This window comes from Erythrolamprus reginae, chromosome 2 (assembly GCF_031021105.1).
Source record: "Erythrolamprus reginae isolate rEryReg1 chromosome 2, rEryReg1.hap1, whole genome shotgun sequence".
Lineage (NCBI taxonomy): Eukaryota > Metazoa > Chordata > Lepidosauria > Squamata > Dipsadidae > Erythrolamprus > Erythrolamprus reginae.
In genome coordinates this window covers 174649046-174670144 of record NC_091951.1, presented here as the reverse complement: position 1 = coordinate 174670144, position 21099 = coordinate 174649046, and the positions used below count along the sequence as shown (strand labels likewise).

The window sequence follows — 21099 nt, the reverse complement described above, 5'->3', positions numbered from 1 at the left end:
GATGTTCATTAGCTCGAGTTTATTAACTAAACTTACAAACAGTTTAAAACTTTGGTTTAAAACTGTTCGTCATTGGTTTGTTTAGGGGTTAATATTACATTGTATGTTTATTTTTTGTGGTTATGAGCCGTCCAGAGTTGGGCGGCATACAAATCCGAATAATAAAGTAAATAAACTCAGACTTCGTTTAGGATCAGAAAAGGAGGAAAAAGTGCGGTCGCGGTGTCCCCACAGCCTCAAAAATGGTTGGGGGGGGGAAGCAGACAACCCCCAGGTGATGTGAGAGCACCCCCGATCAATCTCAGAAGTTGCCAACCTAAAAAAACGCTTGTGAAATACCAGGGAGCAAAAGAGGCTCCTCCACCTCGGGTATCCCCACCACCATCACCCCACTCCCGCCGATAAAGAGGGCAGAACAGACCGCGGAGCCTCTCTGACCTATTTGCCTCGCTCGATCTCCCAGCCGGGGCAGGTCTGAGCCAGGCCCGCGGGGCACGTGATCCCCGACGCGGAGCTTTATAGGACGCCGGCCCTGGCGAGCACCTGGGAGGCGGTCGCCCGGCTCCTCCCTTCCAGCCTCCGGGAAAGGCGCTTGGCAGCGATTCCCCCGACGGGACAGCCACCGGAGCGGAGGAGGAAGAAGAAGAAGGCGCCGGCGTTAGGTGCCAGGGAGAAGACTGCGGGGGCGACGTTCGTTCTCAGCTCTGATCCGAAGATCCTGGTTTCCCGAACGGGCCTGAAAACTCAGGCGCAGCTCAGCATGGCTTTTGGGAAGAGCCAGAAGGATGCTTTCGGCACCCCTGTGGGCCATTTGATAGGTAAGCGGCGCCTACCCCGGGTAACTCCTTCCCGTCAGAGTCAGGTTTTAATTTAAATCAATGTCAGGAAAAGGCTCTTCAACTGTACTAAACTCAGGGTTAGAATAGAACAGAACAGAATAGAATAACAGAGTTGGAAGGGACCTTGGAGGTCTTCTAGTTCAACCCCCTGCTTACTCCAGGAGACCCTACATGGCTTCACACAAATGGTTTCCCAACATCATCTTAAAAACTTTCAGTGTTGGAACATTTACAACTTCTGGAGGTAAGCTGTTCCACTGGTTAATCTTTCTGACTGTCATGAAATTTTTCCTTAGTTCTAAGTTGCTTCTCTCCTTGTTTAGTTTCCACCCGTTTGCTTCTTGTCCTACTCTCACATGCAACTTCTGATACCATGGTATTGCTTGATGCCTGGCATTTCCTAGTGATGATTGGACCGGGACATCGTTGTGAGGCTCTTGAATTTGTGTACTCAAGGGGGTTGTGGGGAGAAGTTCTTCACCCCATAGCCTGGATTCCCAGGTGGTGGGGGGGCTCATTTCTGGTCACTCACAGTAAAATGCCAAATGATTAGTGGCTATCTGCTGAAAGTTAAGATTGTTATTGTAATGTGAATAGAAATGCTATAATGGAAACTTATAGGGTAATTGAACTTTTGGCGTGTTTGGAAGACTGAGCAAAGGAAGAGATTTGCATCTACTACATATTTACTAAGATTACTTTCAGGAAACTTTAGTCAGCAACTGAGGATCGGAACTAGTCCAAAGTGCTGAATAGAATAGAATAGAATAGAATAAAAAAAGGAAAGGAAAGGAAAGGAAAGAATTCTTTATTGGCCAAGTGTGATTGGACACACAAGGAATTTGTCTTGGTGCATATGCTCTCAGTGTATAGTGTATAGATTTGTCAAGAATCATGTGTTACAACACTGATTGTCATAGGGGTCAAATAAGCAATGAAGAAAGAATCAATATTAATAAAAATCTTAGGTTACAAGCAACAAGTTACAGCCATACAGTCATCTATACTTTCTGAACTTTTGCAATAATTTTTAACCATAATAGGTGTGTCCAATAGAGCAGGGGGACTCAACCTTGGCAACTTTAAGACTTGTGGATTTTCAACTCATTCCTTAGTCAGCAAAGCCACCCAGCAAAATTCTGGGAGTTGAAGCCCACAAGTCTTAAGGTTGCCACGGTTAGAGACCCCTGCAATATAGAGGCAACCGGTAGCACTTGCTGAAGCCTCTTCTTTCAGGGCAAAAATGCAGTGCTGGTGTTCTGCATCTTATAGGGCAATGGGTGAACTTCCAGAAGTTGTTGATTAAGATTGATGGTGATTAAAGTTCAATAGTAACTCTGAGGGCTTTAGGTCCACTTTATCTTGGATTACACCCTTGTTCTTGCCCTGCAGCTCCTTAATGGCATTAGAAAATACCTTTGAGCCAGAATAACCATGTTGAAACTCCACCAAATGCAATCTGTTCTTATTAGCTGAATTTCCTGCATTGAAAATTTGGCAGAGAGATATGTGTTTGTGTACAAGCAGTCCTTGATTGATGACTGCAGTTGAGCACCAAATTTCTGTTGCTTAGTCAATTAATTGCTAAGTAATTAATTTGCTAAGTCAAATGTTAAGTCAATTTTGCTCCATTTTATGACATTTTGGCCATAGTTAAGGGAATGGCTGCAGTTGCCAAATTAGTAACAAGTTGTTAATCTGGCTTCCGCATTGACTTTGAAGGTCACAAAAGGTGATCTCACATGACACCCTCCCCCACCCCCAGGACACTGCAACCATGATAAACATGAATCAGTCTGAATTTTGACCACAGGATGCTACAGTGTTCATAAGGGTGAAAAAAGCAGATTGTGAGCCACTTTTTTCAGTGCCATTGTAACTTCAAACAGACACTGAACAGGCTGTTGTAAATCAATGACTACCTGTACTAGGTTTATATTTGGCTATTCACTCTTTTTTTTTAATTTGAAAAAGCTGTCTCCTAAGTCTAAATGTCCTACTTTGATCATCTAAAACAATGGTTCTCAAGCTGGGAGTCGGGACCCCTTCGGGGATCGAATGACTGTTTCACAGGGGCCGCCTAAGACCATGTGAAAAGACAAATTTCCCATGATGTTAAGAACTAAAGCTTCTATTCTGGCACTTTGGAACATATTTTTACAATCTGACCAATCAGGCGCTTACAGTGGGGGTATCCCTCTGACCTTCCTGCCAATCAGGTTAAAACTCTGTTGGGAGAATTGGTGCTAGACTTATGGTTGGGGGTCACCACAACATAAGGAACTGTATTAAGGGGTCGCGGCATTAGAAAGGTTGAGAACCACTTCAAAAAATATCAGTTTGTTCCTAAGTGTCTAGCTTTTTAACTGTGAGTCCAATCTTTTCCTTGGCAGAGAAAGCTACTTTTGGAGCCTTGCAGACAGAAGAATGGGGTCAGTTTATGCATATTTGTGACTTTATCAACACCACTGGGGAAGGGTAAGTTGCTGATGTTCTTTGGGGGGGGGGGGATGTTTGATATTTAGCTATGAGGTCAGAGAATGACAGTTCTTTTTCTTGAATTTGTATCATTTTGCTCTTCAGTAGTTGGGAAAACTTAATGTTTGGGGGTAAACATGTCCAGAGTGGTAGATGGAAATGTTTTACCTGTTTTGTTTGTTTTGTGGTTTTATAGAATTTGAGGCAAAGAAGTATAATATGGTAGCTCTTCAGGTTTGAAAAAGACCCTATGCTTTGCAAATGTCTATGGAGATCCTCATACAGTCATCCAGGTCACAGTTGTCCCAAAGGTGCCTTTTTTTTCAAGAGACAATTGGACTTTCTAGTTTTTCTTTGAAGATGTTTCGCTTCTCATCCAAGAAGCTTCTTCAGCTCCTCACCATCCAGTCAGAGCTGAAGAAGCTTCATGGATGAGAAGCAAAATGTCTTCAAAGAAAAATGAGAAAATCCAGCTTCCTCTTGAAAAAAGTACCTTTGGGACGCTGCAGTACCATTCTTGAAGCATGGAATCTAGAATAGTGGGAGCACAGGAAAGTCCATTGTTGCGGCAACTTGTGAGTGTTATTCTGTGATGTCACTCACAGTTTTCTACCAATTTTTGGTGGCACGTGTCTTCAACGCTGGTGAAGGCTTCATAGCACAAAGCTGGCCAACGGGTTCTGTCAGCAGCTTCAGCTTCTTGTTGTCTTAGCTGGAAATCACACTGGTGTGAGGTTTCTTTCACAGTTTCTTTGTGCGATCAACTTCGACATCTCTTCCCAAACTTTGAGATCTCTTCCCAGATTTCCAATACACAATGGAGAAACTGGAAAGGCATACAGCGATAAACCATTCCAATGACGTGTCCCACCCAACTCACCTGGGCTCTGATAATCAGAAATTCAATGCTGGTAGACTCTGAATATCCAAGATCTCCAGGATGGAGATCAAGGATAGAGCAGAGAGCACACATGTGAAATTTCTCCAGTTATTTGACTTACCTTCAGTACAGAATCCTGGATTCGCATCCATATAGGAGGGAAGAGATAACCTGGACTCTGTAGACTTCTGGCTTTTTGGAGATATGGATGTTATGCTTGAGCACTCCAGTACACTGCCACCCCAGCACTGGCTGGCCTTGCTGATCCTTAAGTCAGTTTTGTATCCACAGACCCATAACTCAAGATGATGCTTCCCAAGTGTTTGAAACTGTTTGCCTTTCTCAACTGGGTATCACCAACAATGATTTTTGGTTCTTTGGACTTGGTGCTTTGTCTCTGCTGGCAAAGTGCTTCACCTATTTTTTTCAGCCATAGATCATAGCAGCTTCTAGAATTTTGTTTACCATTTATTTATTATTATTAATTTAAAATTTATTTTAAGAAATAAAATAAATATATGTCAAAACCTTAACAAGTTTCCCCGCACCCACCTACCCAAGAGATTTGCTGGAGTAGAAAAATAAATCCATCAAACAGACCATGTGAAAGTCGTGGTTTATCCATTTCAGCTTTATATGAAGTTGTGGGGACTTCCGTATCTGTTGCAATGTATGCTAGGAATTGCCAAATTTCACCACATTCCTCTTGCTTGCCTTTGAATTTTACTAGGACTCTTGAATACTAATAAAAGTGGGGCTTGATTGGCCTAAAACACAAGCAAAAGTTTATTTCCATGCTGTAAAACCTTCACCTTTTTTAAAAATCACAGACAGCAAGAAAGGATTAGATTGAAAATTGGTATCGCTGTATGTTTTTGATGTTGTGATTATTGTTGCCTCTTCATGAGTTGGATTTGAATGTGAAGCGTCTCTGGAAAAGAATATAGATGCTAATAAATAAATAAATAGATAATAAACAAGACAAATTGCATGTATTAGGCAATCCTAGCTTCCTGGTAGATGTATTTGCATCCAACCTCCTGTGAAAACATATATTTGTTGTGCACGTGTTCATTAAATGTGGCTATAAATGAATGACAGTGTATACTTTGAAAACACAGTGAAAAAAGCAGCTCTGTGATTGATTTATAGCATGGTGTCCATCTGCCAGCTGGGGAATTCTGGGAGTTCAAACCCACAAGTCTTAAAGTTGCCAAGATTGGACACTCCTGAATTATAGGATTGTGCAAGTTTGACTAGTGCCTTCACTGGTTTTTAGCATTTGAATAGATGTGAGCAATAGCAGCTATTCTTACCCCTGAATAAAAAGGTCAAAATTAAGGTTTTCCCTGTCCAGTCATGTATGACTCTTGAGGGCAATGCTCATCTCTGTTTCTTAGCCGAAGGAGCCAGCATTTGTCCAAAAACATTTCCATGGCCTTGTGGCCAGCTTGCCTATAGGCCAATGAAGCATGGTGGCTCATGTGGCTAGGATGCTGGGTAGACAGTTTGCAGCAGCAAATTGTTCAAAACTCGAGTGTTGCTGTGTGTCAGGGCGAGCCTTCATCATTCACTCCAACTCCTGCTCGCCTAGCAGTTTGGAAGCATGCAAACAAGAATAGAATAGGATAACAGAGTTGGAAAGGACTTTGTAGGTTATCGAGTTCAACCCCCTGCTTAAGGAGGAGACCCTGCCTATACCATTTCTGATAAATGGCTGTCCAGTCTATTTCTGAAAGCCTCCCAGTGATAAAGCACCCACAACCTCTGAAGGAAAACTGTTCCATTGATTGATTGTTCTCAGTATCAGAAAGTTCCCCCTTATTTCCAGATTGAATCTCTCCTTATTCCTTATCTGGCCTTCAGGTGCTTTGGAAAATAGCCTGATCCCCTTCTCTCTATAGCAGCCTTTCAAATATTGGAACACTGCTATCATGTCACCCCTGGTCCATTTCTTCACCAGATAAGCAATGTCCAGTTCCTACAACCGTTCTTCATATGTTTTAGCCTCCTGTGTCCAAATCTTTTTTGTTGCTCTTCTTTTGCATTCTTTCTAGAGTCTCAATATCTTTTTCTTAGTGTGGTGACCAAAGTGGATGCTGTATTCTAGATGTTAATATTTACTAAGGCTTTATAAAGTGGTGTTAGTACCTCACATGATCTGGATTGAATCCCTCTACTAATACAACCTAGGATTGCATTGGCTTTTTTTGCTGCTGCCACATACTGCTGGTTCATATTTAACTTATTGTCTACTAACAATCCAAGATCCCTCTCACAGTTACTACTATTAAGCTAGGTTTAACCCAATCTATATGTGTACTTTTGGTTTTTCTTCTACATTGAATTTCATTTTTCTAGGGCCCAGTGTTCAAGTCTGTCAAGATCTATCTAGATCTTGAGCCTGTCATCTAAATTGATTTCTTCCAGCCTAATATCATCTACAAATTTGATGAGTTCTCCTTCTATTCATCTAAATAGTTTAGGAAGATATTGAAGAATACTGAGCCTAAAACAGAACTTTGTGGTACCGCACTGCTTACTTTTTTCCATGTAAACATAGTACTATTAAGGACTACTCGTTAAGTATGGTTTGTCAGCCATTTACAAATCTATCTGGTGATGCTATCCCACTTTTTTCTAGCTTACCAAGAAATAGTATGTGATCTGTAAATAAATAGATAGATACCACTTTGGTGGGCTCATTAATAGGGAGATGAAAGGAACCCTCAACTGCGAATCAGAAACCAGCAAAAATTTTGCAATTAACAATTACATGACTGCAAGATATGCAACTGATAATAAAAGCGAGCCTGTTGCAAAGTACCTGAGTTGCAATCATCTGATTGTGGGGATGGGTAACAGTTGTAATAATAATAATAATAATAATAATAATAATAATTATTATTATTATTATTATTATTATTATTATTATTATTTATTAGATTTGTATGCCGCCCCTCTCCGAGGACTCGGAGCGGCTCAAGTAAGTAAAGTAAGTAAATTTGTAAGACCAAATTTAGGTCATAACTATCTTTTACCGAAGTTGTTGCTAATTCAAATAATCTTTAAGCGAACTGTCATAAGACAAGGACTACTTTTTAATTACATTGGTGTCCTGACTTTTAAAAAAATGCAGGAAAGTCCATTATCTTCAGTGCAATCTGGAGATGTATTTTTCCCTAAGAAAGAGTGTTTGCTTGGCAAGCCTTGTGACTAACTGGCACCTATGCCAGTACTCAGTCCATGAGCTGTATTTCCAGGAAACCTCTGAAGCAGGAATTACAGGGCATCTAGCAGAAAACATCCTATTTGAGGTGTGTAACTTTGCAAAGAAGTAGCATGCTGTTTTGAGCATGTAATTCTATACCCTGAAGCTTGTTTTTTTAAGAACTACAATACTAGTTCAAATTGACTCTACATTGTACCATGACTCTGTTTTTATGGTTTTTATGGGTAGGTCAGATTCTGTATTCAAAAGAGTTCTAAAGTAAAAGTAAAGTTTCTACTCGCACATATGTGCTATTTGTTCCTGACTCTAGGGGGCGGTGCTCATCTCCTTTTCTAAGCTGAAGAACCAGTGCTGTCTGGTGACAATTCTGTGGTCATGTGGCTGGCATCACTAAATGCCGAAGGTGCACGGAACACTCTTACCTTCCCAACAAGGTGGTCCCTATTTTCCTACTTGTATTTTTACATGCTTTCGAACTGCTAAGTTGGCAGAAACTGGGACAAGTAATGGGAGCTCACTCCGTTACACGGCGCTAGGGATTTGAACCGCCAAACTGCCTACCTTTCTGATTGACAAGCTCAGGGTCTTAGCCACTGAGCCACCACTACCTCCCTTCAAAAGAATTCTAGTAATATTCAAAACATTCCCAACTATGCACCTTATTTGCTAACTATGAACTATGGCTATGTAGGGTATTCTGGTTTGCTTGAAGTGATGGTTCCTTTTGCATGTTTTTCCAACATGCAAAAAAAAAAGTTTAACCTACTTCACATAACACAGAGAGACAAATGACATCTCTGTATTGACATCATTGTACCAATGATGCAGCTTGTTCTTACATCAGATTCCACATTGTCGTTAAAGCACAGAATTGCACTATTTGCATGAGAATATGAGATACTGATCAACAACGCCAGAAATGTGTGGACATAGTGCAACGTATGAAGTAGCAGTAAACACAACATTTGGAATTTTGGATGAGTTATTGGGGGCTATATATCTGGGCCTTTGTATAATTTTTGAATGTAACTCTTCCCTTTCCATGCAGAGATAGATACTGTGGTATCTCTTGGCTGCTTCCCCTTAGGGGAGAAAAAGAATTAAGCTTAATCCTCTCTAATGCTCTAGATGAGTTGGGCTATATGGGTAGTCCTTGCTTAACCAGTTATTTTGAGAATGTTTGCAGTTATGTCCACAGAATGGGAATTTTATGATCCATAAAAGCCCTAGCCGTCATAAATGGTCACACCATGTGTTCCCTGCGGTCATGTGGCTGCTTGTTGGGCAGGTCAGCTTTGCAGCCCATTATGGCATTCCTCAGCCATATGACCACAAGTCCAGCTAAAAATGCCCATTCAAATGAAATGGTTTATTAGTAACTACCACATTCACTTAACTATTTACTTAAGAGGCACCACAAAAAAAAAAGGCCTAGAAATTACTTCCAGTTATGTGGATCCCTTGACTTACGACTATAACGATTTATGATGGTAATTCCAGGCTCAACTACAATTATAATTCAAGGACTACCCGTAGTTCCTATATCTTTAAACAGCATAGCCAAAGAGGGTTAGTCCCACATATTTCTAAGATAGTAGCCTGTGAGAATCATTGCTTCAAAGAGCAATTTTTGCTCAAACCAAAATTGGAATAAAATAAGCTTTACCTTTTACTGTTTGCTCCTAAGATCTAGGATGATGTTTATATGCAGTTAGGAGAGTTATTTTTCTGGGATGGGTTATGTGTTTTTGGTAGGGATTATTCTCTGGAACCCAGCCATGACCTTTTATTCATACTTTAGCAGTAGAACCTGTTCTTCCTTTTAAAGTGTTTCCTGGATGACTTACAATAATAATAATAATAAAGTAAACCAGCAACAAATCAAATCAACAAAAAAACAGCAACTCATAGTTACAACCGTATACTATACCAAAGGCAATAGCAGTGTTATTGCTATCCATGTGGACTTATCCTCTAAGCAACTTCCAACCACGCAAAGAAAGTTGGCACATTGTTTTGAAAGGTATCTCAATTTAATTTGATTTGATTTATTAATTTTTTTATAGTTGCTCACTCCATTAGATTCTGGGTGGCTTACAAAACCCAGAAAGAGTAGATTAAAAACAATGAAAACCTATACAGGCAGCCCATATCAAAATGATATGCCTTGTAGATATGATGGGCCTTCCACAAATGTTTCAGCTAAACATGTTAACCTCAGATAAAAACTAGATTTTAAAGTCCTTTCAGAACCCCAGGAGAATGGGTGCCATTCAGCGGTGGGTTGCTCCCAGTTTGGCCTGGTTTTCTGAACTAGTAGAGGCAGCTGAGAGAGGCTCCGCCCACCTAGCCACCCGGGACATCTCTGAGCAGAAGCATTGTGCCCAAGAGAGCATGCACGAACTGGTAGCAAAACCATTTGGAACCCACCACGGTTGCCATTTGTATCTCCAAGAGATACTTTGCAGAGGGCCGGCATTGTGGCGGAGAAGGCATACTTCCTCTATCCTATAGTAGAGGGGGCCTGCAGTGGTTCTCAACCATAAGTCTAGCACTAATTCTCCCAACAGAACTTTAAGCTGATTGGCAGGAAGGTCATAGGGACACTCCCACTGTAAACGCCTGATTGGTTGGATTGTAAAAATATGTTCCAAGGCACCAGAATAGAAACTTTAGTTCCTAACACCATGGGAAATTAGTCTTTTCCCATTATCTTAGGCGACCCGTGTGAAACAGTCGTTCGACCCCCAAAGGGTCCTGATCCCTAGGTTGAGAACCACTGGTTTAACCCATTCTATGTAAATGTACCAGGCAGTATCAATTGAAGATAGACAATACTTTGAATAAAAAGGCTGTATGTCACAAAGGGCTTTATGTTACTCTTCTGAAACAGTCTTTATGTCTTCAACTTGGGGAGAGATACAGTACCTCCTCCCTTTCCATTTTAAAATTTATTTATTTATTATAGTTGTATACATAAACATTTTTAAAATAATTTTTAAATTATTATTTTTATTATTATTATTATTTATTGGATTTGTATGCCGCCCCTTTCCGCAGACTCGGGGTGGCTAACAACAGCAGTAAAATTAAATTTTCCATTAAAAAAGACACACAAATTATATACAGAACAGAAAAAAACAAAAAACCATATTACATATTACATATAACAAACTATAAACATATAATGTGAACATAATTTACAACTAAAACAAGTTCCTTTTTCTTTCACTTCCTCCTTTTCCTAACTATGATAATTTAAGATTGATGGGAGCTACCAGTCAGAATACCTGGAGGGAAAATATTTGAAGGAGACTACCCTAGAAGTGATGTTGAATTTTTGTTTGCTGATTCATTCAATTTTCAGAGAGCAGAAGAAATGAAAAAGAAACAACATTCTGGGTTTTTGTTCCTCTTGAAACTTGCCAAATTTGTTTGGGTCTGCATAACTTTAGCTGAAGAGAAGCCATGTTCACAGGGGGAAATAGGATTATATGAGTTTTGGTTTGGTTTATGTGTCAATGAGAATAGCCAGTGTTTAGCAACCCTCCAGTCCAGGTCTAGTTCAGCATTTGAAACTATGTCACTAAGGGCTGGTCATTTAACGGTTGGTATCATTATCCTTAAATCTAAATGAGTAACAAAGATAAACCAGTGTTAAGCTTTGAGTCATCCAGAGCAGCAGAATATGCCAGTTTACAAAGCATTAAAAAGACAAATGCTCTCTTGCCACAGAGAAAATTAACCCCTGAGGGGGAAAAGGCTCTAAAGTCATACTTTTCTATTTGTATTATGAAATCAAATGTGGCTTGAAGAACAGATTTGAAAGCCACCTTTCAAAAGTCAGCAGGACCTGAATTTGAAGTTCATTGTTGATGCCTTAAGTTTCTGCAAGGCTTAAGCGGGCCAGTTCACCTTCTGAAAATACAACATAATCCTTCAAATGAACTAGTGTGGCAAAATGGATATAATATTGGATTAATGTTAGGGATGGAGTAGGGAGTAGTAGGGAGACCCAGGTTTGAGTTCCTGACCTCAGTCATGGAAGCTGTTTTTCAGCCCATTCTACCTCATAGGATTGTTATTTTATATTTTTTATTGTATGGAAAATAGACTATATTTTCACACACACATACATACAGGATGTTCAGTAATCTATTTCAGTGTCGCTCTGAATTTAATCTTTTATTGTTTTGTTTTTATTCTCTCTCATATTGGCAATGATTATTTCCCATGCCTCCAGGAAAGACATCTTACTTATAACACTGACTATTAGGCATGCTACAACATTTGGGACTGATGGGAGTTGGAATTCAACATTTTGATAAGCCTATGAGATTCCTACTTCTATTGTAGACAGAAACGATGAACTGAGTTTGGGAAAACATTTCATGTTCATTGTGCAGTGTCCCCAATTGTGGATTATCCAACCTTCTGTAGTAGGGATGCTATGCAGTCAATTATAAATTAACATTTACCAAATGTAAATAATCTCGGATATCAGGTCATGCAGATGTTGTAAATTAACTATCAGAATATCTCCGAGACCGCCTTCTGCTGCACGAATCCCAGCGACCCATTAGGTCCCACAGAGTCAGCCTTCTCCGGGTCCCGTCAACTAAACAATGTCGGTTGGCGGGCCCCAGGGGAAGAGCCTTCTCTGTGGCGGCCCTGACTCTCTGGAACCAGCTCCCCCCCAGAGATTAGAACTGCCCCTACCCGCCTGGCCTTTCGTAAACTCCTCAAGACCCACCTTTGTTGTCAGGCATGGGGGAATTGAGATGTCTCCCCCGGGCCTGTATAATTTATGTATGGTATGTTTGTAGGTATGTTTGCTTAAAAATTGGGTTTTTTAACTATTTTAAATTTTAAATTGTATATTATTAGATTTGTTATTAATTGTTTTATTGTGTTGTGAGCCGCCCCGAGTCCACGGAAAGGGGTGGCATACAAATCTAATAAATAAATAAATAAATAAATTGTACTATCTACTGTACAAACTTCTGTGATGGAATGAGACATTTTATTCTTTCGACATACAATACAGTAGTGTATGTTGGGTGGACAACTATGACAATTTTATAACTGTGGACTTCAACACCCAGAATTCCCAAGCCAGCTTGGAAAATTTTGGGAATTGAAATCTATAAATCATGAGGTTGCCGTAGATGCCCATATCTAGTGTATGTACTCTCAACACACAACTCATCTTTGTCACTGAAGTGGCTATCTTGCTTTATTCCCGTCTTAATTTAATTTTCCTCTTTGGGGGTTTTTCATTTCAGCAATCTTGATTCTCTATTTTCAGCTAACATTATAAGATAAATAATGTGTGTGTAGAATTTTAATGATCAGTATGTTTTCTGGTTTTATTTCTTCCAACCACAGACCCAAGGAGGCAGTGAGAGCACTTAGGAAAAGGCTTTCCAAAGACTCTAATCATGTGGAGATTCATCTTACCTTGTCCGTAAGTACAACACGTTTGGACCGCATACAATATTTGCACAGCACAGGACAGAATTTGTAGTTTTACAGAGAAGTGTTTTGGCTGGAATATTAGCACACTTTTCTGAGACATCAAAAGTCAGTTTCATGGGATGGAAGTTGCTATTTTTGAATTAAATTTACAAAATATCATTTGGATACCCATTAGTTTCATAGGCAGAGGATTGCTCCTCCCATTGAAAGTAGCAGAGATGCTTTGCAAAGGTATTTATTTGCTTCTCAGACAAATGGCAAGGAAGGACAACACACACAAGTTTTAGGTTCCGGTACCCTAGCCTGGAAATTAATTTAGAACCTCCAGTTCTACTTACTCATTAGTTTTACAGTGTGCTAGTTCTCCAAGAGCTCAAGACAATTTCCATTCCCTTCATCTTTACCCTTACAGTAGCAGGCCTCAGAATGATTGAGAATGACTTATTCAGAACTAATTTGTGATATTATATGCTGAGGGTGGACTAGGGATTAGGGTCTAGGTGTCCACAGTGCCTATTCAATACTTACCCACTATATTAATATCTTCCTCCTCCTCTCCACTTCTCTCGAAGAAATATGGAAGTACTAAATTTAAGTTTTATTGGATTTATATGCCATTCTTCTCTGAGGATTTAGGGTGATTTACCCAATTTAAGCTAAGCACCCAATTTAAAATTTAAAAAATAAACAGAAATTTAAGCACTGTTCAGAGTTCTTGGTGTGTTTCTTTAACATTCTAGCTTTATCCAAACCACTCTAAAGTAGAAAGCCTAACATCTTAATCAGCATATTGCCTCATATTTTATTTTTAAACTAAGTATTTGATTAGCTTGGAAGAAAAAGAATGACATCCTGTTAAAGGAATCGTTGCTTAACCACAGAACATTTTCTCTGAGAGTTTTCCTCTTTACAGCGTGTTGTAATATCTTCACATGCTAGTATCAAGTACTGTAGGAATATTACGGTATTGAACCAAGTCCATTGAAGCATGTAGTTTTAACAACATAAAGGTGTTGTTGGCTCAGAATCAGTTCACACAGAAAAGAGATATTTATTTTGTAGTTTGAAAACTTCTTACAATATTTTATCTGTAGAGTCAACATGAAAACTTAATGTGTGTTTGTTTGTGTATTTCTGTCTTTGCTGGGCTTTAATTGATGGAGACATTATTTGAATAACTGGCTATTACAACATAACTAAGATAAAGGACGCTGGGAGTTATAGCTTTAATAATAATTATTAGGCAACAGTTCACTTTTGCTTTATTTGCAGGCAACTACAGTCTTTCATTTCAATGTACAATGCTGGATGGAAGCTTTATATTTACAAAACCGTAATCTGATTATTATGTTAAAAGTATATTGAAGTTAAATCATGGTATTTTAGCAATAATAATATTTACATATTATATTTGAACAAGCTATGGTTTATTCCACAAATCACAATTGCATTTCATCTATGATTTAGTGTGATAAATCAAGTCATAAGCCGTTGAAATGAGTTTAAGATAAACATCATACAAGGATGATCTGTCTTGTGCATTTAGCCACCAGTCCAGTTTCCAGGATGTTGTAGTAAATAACATGCAATTTTAAAAAGTGGAGCTAAATGACAGTAGAGGCAGTTTAGTGGTTAAGTCACTTAGCTAGAAACTGGAAGCTAGAAACTGGAAGACTGTGAGTTCTGATTCTGCCTTAAGCCCAGCAGGGTGTCCTTGGGCCACACACTCTCTCTCAACCCTTGGAGGCAAGCAAGGGCAAATGATTTATGAAAAAAAAAATTGGCAAATAATAGCAAGTGGGTGTGAGTTACAAACACTTGGAGCAAAAAGAGAGAGAGAGAGAAATGAATTTCCTGTACAGTAGCCCAGTCTGATATTTTTGTGGGTGTTGTCTAACATTCCTATATAGGCTGTAATGTAGGCCAGTATGGTCAAACAGTGATAGCAGTTGGGGAGTTTGGGGCAATGTAGGCTGGTCAATTGCTTGAATTTATGTACATTAATTGTAATGGTAGACGGATTCAAATTTCTACCTTTAAAAAAAAAAAGTTACTGGTGGTACAAATGATTGATAGTTCTTGTTCACAGGATTACTTGCCTCATCAGTTATAATATAAGACATAGGTTTTGAGGAATTTGCTTTTCAAAATAATGATTATTATTCTGTATGAATGAAGTCCTATTGATTTAAATTTCCCCAAAGTTTTGATACCACCTAATGTTTGAACCCTTCCTCTCAGAAATTACAGAACTGCAATAATGGATATTTTCCCCAAATGAGTATGATAGCTTTCATTCCTAACTTGCACCTGTCATCCTGATTAATTTGCAAACAATTTTAGAATATGTAAAGTGTTGAAGACTATCATGGATCGTGTTATAATGTATTATTTATCTTCATACACACACACAGAGGGGGGAGAGGGAGAGGGGGGGGGAAATAGCAAGGATATGCAATTATATCCAACCTCTGCTGTAATGAATCAGCATCATTTGACAAATGTGAAAGACAACAGGGGTCCTTTGAGATTTCATATCCTATAAGAAAATAGAGACATTTTTTTAATCTATTGGTCTTTCCATTGGGGATGGCGGAGGCCCTGAAATATTAAGTGGAATAATGAATGAACACACCCACCATTTCAGAAATCTTTTAGAGGAATCAGATGTGTAAGTGTGTGTTTCTGTCTTGGGGATTTTTTGTAGAAATGATTTTTGGATTATAAAAAACCTGTAAGTTTTTATAAACTGTGAAAGAGCCAGTTTGATGTAGTCATTAAGGCATAGGGCTAGCCGCTAGAGAATACCTTAGTCACGAAGCCAGCTGCATAACTTTGGGCTAGCCCCTCTCTGTCTGAGCAGTAGGATCAGGCAAACACAAAATACTTCTGAAATCTTGACAGAAAAAAAGTAAAGACCTGTCCAAGCATTCATCAGGAATCATCTGTCTGCCTATCTATGGGATTAAAATGAAGAATTCCTATAGAGAGGTATCATGAAAAATAAAATGCTGATGTGTTGACAATAACCCAGACAAGACAGAGTGGCTGTGGGTCCTGCCTCCCAAGGACAATTCCATCTGTCCGTCCATTACCCTGGGGGGAGAATCATTGACCCCCTCAGAGAGGGTTCACAACTTGGGCGTCCTCCTCGATCCACAGCTCACATTAGAGAAACACCTTTCAGCTGTGGTGAGGGGGGCGTTCGCCCAGGTTCGCCTGGTGCACCAGTTGCGACCCTATTTGGACCAGGAGTGACTACTCACAGTCACTCATGCCCTCATCACCTCGAGGCTCGACTACTGTAACGCTCTCTACATGGGGCTACCTTTGAAAAGTGTTCGGAAACTTCAGATCGTGCAGAATGCAGCTGCGAGAGCAATCATGGGCTTTCCCAAATATGCCCATGTTACTCCAACACTCCGCAGTCTGCATTGGTTGCCGATCAGTTTCCGGTCACAATTCAAAGTGTTGGTTATGACCTATAAAGCCCTTCATGGCACCGGACCAGATTACCTCAGGGACCGCCTTCTGCTGCACGAATCCCAGCAACCAGTTAGGTCCCACAGAGCGGGTCTTCTCTGGGTCTCGTCAACCAAACAATGCCGCTTGGCAGGACCCAGGGGAAGAGCCTTCTCTGTGGCGGCCCCGACCCTCTGGAACCAACTCCCCCCAGAGATTAGAATTGCCCCCACCCTCCTTGCCTTTCGTAAGCTGCTTAAAACCCACCTCTGCCGCCAGGCATGGGGGAACTAAGATACACTTTCCCCCTAGGCCTTTACAATTTTATGCATGGTATGTTTGTATGTATGACTGGTTTTTATATAATGGGTTTTTAACTGTTTTTTTAGTATTGGATTTTGTTGTACTGTTTTACTGCTGTTGTTAGCCGCCCCGAGTCTGCGGAGTGGGGCGGCATACAAATCCAATTAATAATAATAATAATAATAATAATAATAATAATAATAATAATAATAATAATAATAATAATAATAATGGATAACATAGGCAGAAATCTGAAGATTGTGCCAAATTTCAGGATTTGTGTGATCATGCTGCATTTGATCAGCAGTGAATACAGGTGGAAACAAGATGCTTGCTAGCTCTCTGTCTCAGGAGAAAACAGTATTGTGCAGTGTTTATGTGTGTGTCCAACTTCTCTGCTTAATCAAAGGGGCATATTAGGGCTGATTATCAGATATGTGGGAGCACACATTTATTGCATATTCTGCTTTCTTCTTGTAACTTGTTGAGCAGGACAATTATCAGCAGAGTTGAGCTAATAATTTAGGTTGATCAGTGGCCAACATTTTCCAGACGTAAATTTGGACACTCTTAATATGTTATGCTGGATTGGGGATTCAGATTCCTGGATATGTTGACACACTTATGTGCCCCCACCCTCTTCTTAGAAACTCTGAATCACTACTGTAAGTATTTTGAAATTCTTCTGAATTGTGAACATATATATTTATATATAAAGCCTTTGCTTCCTCTTGGCATGCAGATTACATATCAAACTATCTGCCTTTTACTTATTTTCCCCTTCCTGCTTTCTGTAATGTGTGCCTTGAAAATGCCTTGGGATAATTTATCTAGGGAGTTATTCTGCAGATGTTAATTCACTACATGATATTTAAGTAAAGAAAATCCCATATACTGTATTTTTGGAGTATAAGATGCACCCTAGTTTTGGGGGAGGAAAATTGGGGAAAAAATCTGCCCAACTGGTATTCATCTGGCTAGTGTCCTTAGTCTGGTCAGCTTCAGCACATTGTTTTATCCCCTGGTTGGGGCTTTAAAAAGCCTTATTTGGAGCAAATAGCAATGAAAAAAGCCTGCAAGTCATTAGCCCTTTGTTAGGGCTGGGGAAAGAAGCTTTGAAAAAAACTACATTCAGAGTATAAGACGCATCCAAATTTTCAGCCTCTTCTAGGGGGTAAAAAGGTGCATTTTATACTCTGAAAAATACAGTACTTTCGTAGCTGCATGAATTAGTGGAAGTTGGAAACATGGCTGACCTGCAAGTAATTTCTACAAGTAAAAGTAGAGGTAATTGTTGTTGTGTTGGAGCATTCACAACTTCTGGAGGCAAGCTGTTCCACTGATTGATTGTTCTAACTGTCAGGAAATTTCTCTTTAGTTCCACGTTACTTCTCTCCTTGTTTAGTTTCCACCCATTTCTTCTTTTTCTACCCTCAGGTGCTTTGGAGAATAGGTTGACTCCTCCTTCTTTGTGGCAACCCCTGAGATATTGGGACATTGCTATCAGGTCTCCCCTGGTCTTTCTTTTCATTAAACTAGCCATACCTAGTTCCTGCAACCATTCTTCATAAAGATTCTTTTTTATCAATGAAAAGAAGTCATATTTTCAAATCAATATTACGGAGTTTTGGTGGGCCTTAGAAGAATACTTAGAGGCTGCAAGAGGCTGCATGCAGCCTAAGGAACAAGCAGCCACAATTTTTCACTATTTACAACATTTGCAAAACATAGTAAAGAATATTTTTAGATCAACAGCCAAGATCACTGCTTAGTTAGATAATCTCCTTTATTATTAATAAACTTTGGGTGTGTCAGACCTGTTTTCGTGGGAGATTACCTAATAGGTTTAATGTAAATAAACAAGTTGCTGGATTTACTGGAGCCTTGATTGTTCTCTAGGTCTTTTACAGTCTGTTTATATCATTTTTGCTGCAGTAGAAAGGTGTTAACTGAAGGACCCTCTGCTTTGGGGCACCATAAAAAAGATCTATGGAGGCTGAACTATTTTCCCAGGCAAATCTGATTTTAGGGATCTTGGTATCACGATACCAAGGCTTTCTCAAATGCAATTGCACAATCCCCATAATAAATGGCTGGATTAGACAGAATGAGAAGATGTCTGTTTGAAACAATAATGGGATTACAAATTAGAGTCAAGACACTTGAAGGATAGAAGCTTGAAATATGGCTTTGGGATAAAGTGGAGAGGGCAAAATAGTATCTCACTTGCAGTGATGGCCTCTTTGTACTTGAGCTGCATCATTCAATGCTAACTGGAACCAAAGGATGTAAGGGCAGCCCCATTGGGCAGTCACACGTCTGAAAAAGACATTCATTTCTCCCACAGCTGGTTTAGGCTAGATTTGAGGATTTAGGCAGGGGTCAAGGGGTAGATGTTTTGATTTATAGTCAGATCTTCTAAGAATGCAATATTTGCAATTTGTAATCTGAAGCACTAAAATTGAGAGTTTTTCTGTATTTTGACCTATTTACATTGAATGCACGGTAGGTACCTCAATTTCATCAGTCATTATTTTTATTTATTTTTTGTCAAACATGTACAAGATAGTAGGTATTGGTATAAACATAAACATTAGCAAAGCAGGTACAGGCAAATTAGGCAATAGGACAGTAGGACAGGGATGGTAGGCACAATGGTGCGCTTATGCACGCCCCTCTTAGGAATGGGGTGATGTCAACTGTAGACTGTCTAAAGTTTTTGTGGTTTGGGAGGAAACCACAGAATCAGGTAGTGCATTCCAGTCATTGATCACTCTGTTGCTGAAGTCATATTTTCTGCAGTCCAGTCTGGAGCGGGTTACATTAAGTTTGAATTGATTGTGTGCTCATGTATTGCTGCGGTTGAAGCTGAAGTATTCATTGACAGGTAGGACATTGTGGCAGATGATTTTATGAACTACATTTAGGTCAGATAGAAGGCAACAAAGTTCTAGGCTATCTAAGCCCAAAATTTCAAGTCTGGTGGAATAAGGTATTCTGTTGTGAGCAGAGGAGTGGAGGACTCTTCTTGTGAAATATTTTTGGATTCTCTCGACATCCTGCCTTTTCATTCAATGAGAATGCCACTTAATATCGGGACTTGAATGTCACTCCAACCCTAAAGTAGATTGTTTGGTTTGGCTTGCCAAGTTTCCTTAACCTCAGCCTGGTCTTTAAATTATTGTTTATGATTTGGATAAGAATGATGAACCTGGTGAATTATGACTTACTCAGCAAATTATATTTAAATAAACAGTGGGTCTAATCCAAGGAATGGTTCTTACCGAAGTGTGTTTACAACTTTATGACAGGGCCACTAAACCATTTATTTATTTTTATTTATTTATTTTATTTATTAGATTTGTATGCCGCCCCTCTCCATAGACTCGAAGCGGCTCACAACAACAATAAAACAATTCAAGACAAATCTAATAATTTAAAAACATTTTTTAAAAATTAAATGTAACCTTTAGCTTCATTGTGGAGTTTCATGTGAGCACTAACTGTCATATGGACTATAATAAGTACACTAAGATGCAAAGCTTCTTGAAGTACAGGGAGAAGACCAGTTATAGATGGGCAGAGTGTCCACCATCAATATCACAGAGGCCTTTCTAGCAGTCCAGAATCTCCTCAGGAGGCAGAATAACAATGTTTTGAATGTGTAACTCCTGTGATGGTCGCTCTAGATCCGTGATGGCAAACCTGTGGCATGTGTGCCACAAGTGACATGTGAAGCACATGAGCTCAGGTCCAGTGCGCATGTGTACACTGACCAGCTGTTTTTCAGGCCTTCTGGATCAGGAAACAGCTTGTTTTCAACCTTCAGAGAGAGCGGGGAAGGCCATTTTCGCCCTCCCCAGGCTCCTAGAAAAGCTCTGGTGCTTGGGGAGAGCAAAAAATTGAGTCTTCTGGTTCAACTGGAACTTGGCAAATGGGCCATTTCTGGCCTCCAGGGTTGGGGGAGGCTGTCTTAGCCATCCCCAGGCTCCTAAAAAGGCCCTGAAGCCTGGGAAATGTGAAAAATGGGTGTGCCCTCACGGGGCAGGAGAGGGGCATGCAGGCATGCATGGGGGGGACCATGGCATTATGAGGGTGTGGGACCCACTGCACCCCTCCTTTTAGAACTCAAACAAAAAAAGTTTCGCCATCACTACTCTAGATCATGGGTGTCAAATTCGCAGCATCATATTGCTGTCACATGATGTATCGTGACTTTTTTCCCTTCATGGAGCTGGGGTGGGTGTGGCCTGTGCATAATGCATCCTGTCCGAGGGTCACCAGTTTGACACCCCTGATTTGGATAGTCTGAGTGGTTAGTGTAAGCAGTTACTTTCTTTAACACACAAATGAGCATCATGTGACCATCCAACTATAGTTGAACTGCAATTCAGTTTTGTACTTTTGTTACCATTCCAACAATATTA

General features: G+C 39.9%; 1 protein-coding gene across 1 annotated transcript in view; it reads left to right on the top strand.

The window, feature by feature from the left end:
- The first annotated feature begins 523 nt into the window (after positions 1 to 523).
- The window catches only part of TOM1L1 (target of myb1 like 1 membrane trafficking protein), a 64224-nt gene continuing 43648 nt past the window's right edge, over positions 524 to 21099 (top strand). Inside the window, exons 1-3 of the mRNA XM_070740486.1 lie at positions 524 to 818; positions 3233 to 3317; positions 12818 to 12896. Of these exons, the coding sequence (XP_070596587.1) occupies positions 761 to 818; positions 3233 to 3317; positions 12818 to 12896 (222 nt within the window). The 5' untranslated portion in view covers positions 524 to 760. The remainder of the gene's footprint in view (positions 819 to 3232; positions 3318 to 12817; positions 12897 to 21099) is intronic.